This window comes from Temnothorax americanus, unplaced genomic scaffold (genome assembly GCF_048541705.1).
Source record: "Temnothorax americanus isolate GAGA-0224 unplaced genomic scaffold, ASM4854170v1 Scaffold31, whole genome shotgun sequence".
Lineage (NCBI taxonomy): Eukaryota > Metazoa > Arthropoda > Insecta > Hymenoptera > Formicidae > Temnothorax > Temnothorax americanus.
The window spans coordinates 740822-748518 of NW_027509453.1; the positions used below are offsets into that span (position 1 = coordinate 740822).

Below are 7697 nucleotides of genomic sequence, written 5' to 3' on the forward strand. Positions count from 1 at the left end.
TATAGTTTAAAAATGTTTGAATATATGTATATTTGTAAATAACCACATTTATATAATGATATTTCAAATGATGATAATCGTTATACAATGTGTTGGTTTAAGTGTATATATATTCAGTTATCTTTTTAAATAATAGAACTATAAAAAATTTTTCTGAATAAAAGTTACATTTTGTTTAAGAAAATCTATATAATGATTTAAACAAAAGTTTTAAATTACTGTATATATATATATAGCATATACTTGCTCATCTAACAATAGGTTGTTTATTCTTTAAAAATACAAATGAATAATTATATACGACAAAGACTTTGATTTCAACGAACTACGAAACCCATGGCGATCTAATCGTGACAAATAACGCAAGTCCACGCCAGACTCTCCTGAATCAGGCACGCCCCCAATCGACTTCGATTATAGCGGAGTAACTTTTCAGTTATCGAAAAATTCCCAACCGTGTTCAACTTCTCTTCCTCGCGTTATTTCGGAGTTAAAAAATTTGCTGCGAATGATTGATAGCGAACGTCTAAAAATTCACTATACCGTTTCATATTTCTTTCAAGTGAGAATTAATCGAGAAGTAGCGTATTTTTTTCGTTACGCGTTCTTATATCTTCGTTCAACCGACCGGCCGTTTAAGACATTCATATAAAAACATGCTCGCCCCTTCCGCGCCGTATCGCAAAATCGTGCTGTGCGTTATTTTGATATCGAAATGTTCGACCGCTTTCGAAAAGTACTGGCTTCCGGATCTGGAGTGGCGAACCGCGAGCAACTGGGCGGACGGCCGTGTCCCGGAGATCGACAGCCGTGTGATCTTTCCTCAGCAGACCAGGCACGCGGTGGGCATCGCCAAAGCCGATAATCTCAGACTATCCGAAATTGATTTGCCGAGGCAGGGATTGTTGGTCCTGCCTAGAAACGGTCAACTGCAGGTGAGCTATAGACTCGCGAGAAAATATACAGAAGGTTGATAGAATAAATTGAGTATATAGGGAATAGAATAATGCGTTTGACCGCTCTTTTTCCCCTTTTTTGAGTTTAACGCGGGTGTGTTCGCGGATGGAAAGTTAAATCATTTACAATTTTACAAAATATCGTAGCCGCTTCGATGATACACTCGCGATAATTGCGACATTAATGTTTTAATGTTGACATGTTGTTTATGCTCCGACTGATTGGAAAATCCAGCTTGTCAGAATATTTATTAACGTTAAACGTCATAAAATGCTGAAATTTATGCAACTCAAACGACATTACAGTCTATTAAAAATTTACCGATATACGTTTTTGTATTCCCCCCCTTTGCCGCATTTACTTTAAAAATAAAATAATTTACTTTATATATATAATAATAAGTTCAAATAAATAATTTAACTCATCCACACTATCTTACTAACAACAAATTTAATTTAATAATAAAAATTCTGTATGTGTGTGTGTGTGTGTGTGTGCAAGCTAAGCGATTCACGGACGGACGCGAAAGTTAGTAGATGGTCGAAAGAGGGTAATATTTTCTGGGCCGACCCCGCAAATTGGAACGGTAGCTCGATAGCGGCGCCGCATCTCGAGCGCGTCCCATGTCGCCAGGACAACGTTGTCCTGCCGAGCGAGAATCACACCTTTAGTATCCTTCTACCTGTAAGGGAGATAGAAGTGAAGTCGATTCGGTTGTCGAACGAGAGGCAGCCGTTTATCGAGTGGGAATGGCAAAACTTCCAAGATCGTAGGGAATTCTCCAGAGGCGGATTCACCGTAAAGTAAACCTGAATGATAATGTTTGCATTTCCGCACACACGTGTGCATCCACTGTGACGATCGAAGGGTATTTTGTGAAAAATTGTTATTTTTTTTTAGGTACAGCGATCTGTATCTGACTATGCACGACTGTAAGAAATGTTTCTGCCAGGGAGACTCTCAGAGCGATTATCTCGAAGAGATCTGCGCCATTCAGAGGCCAAGATGTGGATTTACGGGCTGCGAATATCCTCTTACGGTTTAGATACTTTATTTAAAACATTAATTTATTTATTACGTATAATTTATTTATTTCCATTATTACCTGATTGACATAATTTATCTTGTGTTTCACAGGTGGAGGGTCACTGTTGTCCGTACTGTGGCGGACGCGTTTCCATATCGGAGCAGATTTCTTTAGCGACGGTACAATTCTTGGCGGACGAAGCTTTAGAAGGATATACGGAAAAGGTTGCCTGGCACACCAGACGCACTTGGAAAGGTGGCGTCGAGATTCTCGTAAAAGAAAAAGAGGATTATTCCGGGAATACGATACAGGAAGCGGTGGAAAACCTGCGAGAAATGTTGCGAAGTCAGTGTATACATAGTTCTTTTAAATCTCTGATAAATTTTTAAACAAGATTATAAACCGAGAAATTGATTCGATTCCAAACGTGTTCCAAACCAAAGTTAGACGACTATTCAATTTTCCGATAATTTAGAAAAAGCAATTTCATCACGTAAATAGTCTCGTACAGTTTACTAGCGTACCAGCAAAACGAAGATATGTGAAAAACGATAAAATCCTTTCATTTGTCCCGTTCTCATTGTTTGCAATACCGATATCGATTGTTGTTAACGCCTACAAATGTCAATACTCTCAACTGGATTTTTAATCCAGTTTTATAATCGGAACGCATTGGACATTGTCAAGCATTATCCTTTTGTTCATTCGTTTATTGAAATATAATTTATTTATTGTAAAAAGTTCAGTGTTATATGTATATATGTGTACGTGTGTACACATAATATCATACACAAATATTTCATATTATTTTCATATTATAAATTTAAATATATTATTTTAATTAAATTTCAAGCGCAATCCAAAAAACATTTAAAAAATGTTCGTTATAAATACAAATAAATGATATCCTTTGGTTTTATTCAACATTTTATTTAGTTGTTTTAATTGTTCTAAAGTTTAATCAAAAACACGTTTGGCAAACCGAGAAACATGATTGATTACGTGATTAATTACTAAAAAGATAATTGCTTACGTTTCTCTTAGAAACAATAAAACTAATTGACAAGATCTTTTTTCTCAGAATGCTATTTTTTCCCATATTTTTCTATTAGGCAAAGGAATCGACGTGACGAATGCGGAGACGGCCGGTGCAGCAATGAAAGATTCTCGATTAGCCGTTACACTTGGACCTCTTTTGGGAACGCCTCTTGTTGTGATCGCCCTTCTTCTGTTGGCCTTTCTGTACTATGGTTATTCTTTGGGGCAGTAAGTATATCCTTGTGTCATCTTCTTTTTTGCGTCGCTACACTAGGTACCAGTCAATTAAAAGTATCGATCCGACAGGATTACGAGCTGTCTCGTTCGCGCTACACTATAAATTTAATATTAAAATGTTTAACACGTTGGTTATTACGTGTGGCCATATGGTGACACACTTGGCTACGAATGTTTGGAAAGCCGCGCCAGCATTCGGCGCCGGCATTTGTGTTCGATATTTGCAATATTCGCATACCCAGCATCGGTCGAATGAAACGCCTGAACCGTGCGTTGGGCATACTCAACCTCTACTCACGATACGCGAGCGAACTATAATGTCGGCATTGGCGAACTCCAGCGAAATTAATAGTCCGGGAGGCAGTGAACATTTTTGGGACGTTATTTTAGCAAGCTTATAGCTTATAATTTTTTTGTTTCATTGGAGGTGACGATGGATAAAATGACAGTGCACCGTCGGAACTCCGCGTGCGACGGCCGCGGCGACGGCATCCTCTAAACATTGTAAAAAAAAAAAAAAAACAATGCACTTACGTCATAGTACTTAAATAAAGCTGAAATGTGTACTAAAAAAGTGTAGTCTGGCAGCCCGCCGACGGGACTAACACCTTACCAAATGTAATATAACCCGTGTATGTGTGTGGATGGGAGCACGCGCCGCGCGCGCGCGTATTATATTGATCTATAATCTTCGCTAAGGACTCCACTTTTTTTATATTTTATTAAATAAATTTTTAGTACTCAAAATTTCAGCTCTGCTATGACGTAAATGCATTGTTTTTTTTTTTACAATGTTCAGAGGGTGCCGTCGCGCGGTATATCCCGATAATGCCAGACTGACAATTTTACCCATCGTCACCTCCAATGTAACAAAAAAAGATATATTATAAGCTATAACGGTTAAAATAACGTACCAAAAATGTTTGCCGCCTCCATCAGGACTTTTTAGAACAACGCGAGGTATTTTCACGTTTATCAAACGGAAGTATCGGAAAGACGGGCTACGAGTTAGCCAACTCATTTATATTGCTGACTTGCGTCAATATTGTTATTAAAATCAGCGAAATTGAAAAAGAAAACTTTCCCGGACCTCGCGGTTCCCCGTTACGTTCGTGTGCAGCGTATACCTTCGTGCAAGCACAAGCACACTACTCGGCGCATGGTCACGGGAGTAATAATAACAACGCCGACACGTGACAAGAAAATGAATAAGGAAAATAACGTTTTGTATCGCGTAGTACCGAGAACGATAGCTGTGTGTAGGATGTTCGCCGAACGCGATCGGCGGACGTGCATCGGCCGCGGCGCGCGGTGACACATGGCCACGCGGAAAATTCCCGACGAGGTTCAGTTCGAGTTCGATCGATGATCCGCAGCCTCTCTTGGATCTGGCATGTCTCCCGTCGACAGTTTTTGCACATCTGTAAAGAGAGTGAGAAAAGCAATTACACGGATTACCAGCTTATGTGTACATGCATATACATATACGTACAGTTAGATATACACGCTTGCTTAATATGTCCTCGCTCTATTTCCGGTTATTCGACGATATCTATATAGAGAGCGTGATATTGGATTTCTTTTCAAGGGTATTCAAGAGCTGAATACGCAAAGAAACCTTCATGATATTTTTGCATTTAAACATTTAAATAGCTTATTTATTTACAAACGGAGATATGATACCGCATGATTAGATAACGCGATGAGCGTCGTTATATCTAATATTTACAAATTTACATTTGTCATGATTTTATAATGTCGCTTACGCAAACATACTACAGAATCGATTAAAGACGATGTTGCACATGATGACGCATTTTTTAATCTACCGTTGTCTATAATCTCAAGAAGTGAGGGTATTATTTAGTTTTTAGTAAATTATTTAGTTTTGACAATCTTGAAATTAGGCTCGCGCGATGCAGGCATAATGCTCTAAACTCTAAAGAGTGGAACGGGATGATGACGGGCGACCAATAAGACAGCAAGATTGCTTGCAATTCGTAAAGGTCAGTCGCAAATTTGTCGCGGCTATTAAATCCGCGGGGAAATGGAAAATGTCGAACTCTCCGAGATTCTCATTTCCCAGATATTCATTCGATATGACGAAAAAACGAGAGAGAGAGAGAGAGAGAGAGAGAGAGAGAGAGAGGGAGGGGGGAGGGATTGCGAGCTTGACGCAGGAAGAAAAGAGATATTATATAGTTGGAACGGCGGAGACTGAGTGCGAAACAGGGTATTTTAATTTGCGAAGTAGCGACAGGATAACGATAGTTTAGCGCAACCAACAAATTCACTCCCGTTCTCCTATTTTACGCGGTTTTACGTTTCATTGCGCTAATTTCTTCACCGCCGTTCCGCGACTGGCTTCGCGATTGGAATCGAGGTACCGTCCTGCGCGCCCCTCACTGCTTCGTCTAACATTTAATTAGTTCGGCTCCCTCGGCGGGCCGGACTGGTCGGTTTATTATTGCTCTCAGCAGGCTTCAAACCGAATGCAATTGGCCGAGCTGTGTAATTTTCTCGGTTCGTCGAATATGTTCTGCTTGAGGCCGAAATCTTTTAGACCAAAATTCCCATTTCACTTACACGCTATAAGTTTTTATATTTATGTAAGGCGTCTCTTCTCTCGAGACATGATATTTATATGGCATTACAATTGATGATTTATGTCCATTTCTACCAACGTAGATTAACTTTGTATAATCTCTCTGTTTAACTTATATTTTCTATCTTTTTCTAGCTCTTAGAACTATTAGGAAAAGATGAAAAAGGTAAAGTTAAACCAAAATTAAAATTAACCTGCGTTGATAGAAATGGACATCAGTCCCGCCGTTTACTTCATTTTTATCGCTTTCTTTCTGTTCTGCTTTAAAATATTTTTGGGATTCCATATTAGAGATTGTGTTAAGTACTTATCTCAGATGTACGTGGGAAGTATTTGTGCGACGCCATTGGATATATCTATCGATCTTCCTGAGACGGAATGTAATTTTTTGCAGCGTTCTCTCGGGATGTATGGAAGCCGTCTCATCCGTCCGAGATGGAATTCGGAAGGACAAGCAGAAGCACGGTTTCGCCCGTTTCGAGAACGTTCCCGAGGGCAACGTTCAGATTGCTGACGTTCCCGGAATGAGCGGACGAGAGGCTGACGACGACGTCGAAAGGATAAAGCAAGTCGCGAGTGCGGGTAGATTCGAAAATCCCTTATACAGGTCCAAGAGGGACAAGGTGGAGAAACGTAAGATTCTCGATATAATAGACGCGCCTCTCAGCCTTACCACTCTAAAAAGCAAGATAGAAGATCGACTGGAAAATGAGGAGATGGATACTGAGGAATAAGAGTAAGAGAAATAAGGAAATCTACTTTGTCATTATTAATAAATTCATGTTATACTATAGCTTGATACATCCGTGCTTCGCTACGGTATGCGAAGGATTCTATAATTCACCTCCGAATTTAGATTTGCCCCTTAATATATGTATAGATTACGCCGATTCCAATTTTACCATTCCATTTGTGGAAATGTTTCATTATAAAATGATAATATAAATTATAAATTGTTAAGATTTTGAACATGGCAAAATAAAAAAAAACAGAAGAAATATTCATTTTTACAGGGAAGAAATAATTTCGAATGCATTAGGGTGTAATGCGAATATGTAAATCATATAAAGCGTATAACGATATGCTGGTTCACAAATATTTATTACTTATTGTCGGACAACATCCATTCGAAGTTGCAGGACCCCGCGGTACATTGACGACGTGGTACTGCGCTTTATATAGACACGTTATGCATGCACACGTAAATTTGACATGCGTCGAATAGGATATATATTTATATTTATGTTATCTTTGTTAATATATGTGTATATATATATTTATATATTCTCTCTTTTTCTTTCTCTCTGGATAAATATATACGCCTCTAGTACGTGATATAAAGATGCATTAACGCTCGCATATGAGAAATAAATGATACATCATGATAACGAGAATGGTAATAGTGATAAATTCATGTATCAGATAACAATGTATGATTTCCTGCGCTATTGAACGTTTGTGTAATTTGTCGTAAAATATAGTCATCTCTTATAAATGTATAATGTTAATATATGTATATATATAACTAACTATATATATATGTATAAAGCTCTATTCTCATAGAATATATTAAACTCTCTGCTTTCGATAAAAATCATTTCTCTGTCGCTTTGTACAGACATGCAATTATTTCTTTATCATACGCATGTGGTAATTAAAAACCATATGCGTATGTGTAATGTGTATATGTGTGGTCTGTGTGCGTGTGTATACGCAGAAAAGATGAAAATTCCTAGCCGATAGCGCTTATCAAGTCTGCGAAGTATGTACATCAAAAGTGCCTTCACATTCACATTTATGTTATAGATTACTATCATTTGTTTATTGACTGCC

General features: G+C 38.3%; 1 protein-coding gene across 2 annotated transcripts; it reads left to right on the forward strand.

Moving 5' to 3' along the window:
- Positions 1 to 428: 428 nt before the first annotated feature.
- Positions 429 to 7144, forward strand: LOC143900892 (uncharacterized). 2 transcript variants are annotated; one of them, XM_077412667.1, is made up of 7 exons: positions 429 to 935; positions 1459 to 1760; positions 1858 to 1996; positions 2095 to 2329; positions 3097 to 3250; positions 6259 to 6600; positions 6878 to 7144. In XM_077412667.1, the coding sequence occupies exons 1-6, from the start codon at positions 657 to 659 to the stop codon at positions 6596 to 6598; spliced, it is 1449 nt and encodes a 482-aa protein (XP_077268793.1). In that variant the 5' UTR covers positions 429 to 656; the 3' UTR covers positions 6599 to 6600; positions 6878 to 7144. The 2 variants fall into 2 exon arrangements, with proteins under 2 accessions (XP_077268793.1, XP_077268792.1); XM_077412666.1 differs by having other exon boundaries at positions 6259 to 7144.
- The last annotated feature ends 553 nt before the right edge of the window (positions 7145 to 7697 follow it).

Coding starts and splice junctions, on each gene's coding strand:
- LOC143900892 (XM_077412666.1), top strand. CDS start 657: ATGCTCGCCCCTTCCGCGCCGTATCGCAAAATCGTGCTGTGCGTTATT. Junction 2,330..3,096: donor CCTGCGAGAAATGTTGCGAA/GTCAGTGTATAC, acceptor TTTTTCTATTAG/GCAAAGGAATCGACGTGACG. Junction 3,251..6,258: donor TATGGTTATTCTTTGGGGCA/GTAAGTATATCC, acceptor AATTTTTTGCAG/CGTTCTCTCGGGATGTATGG.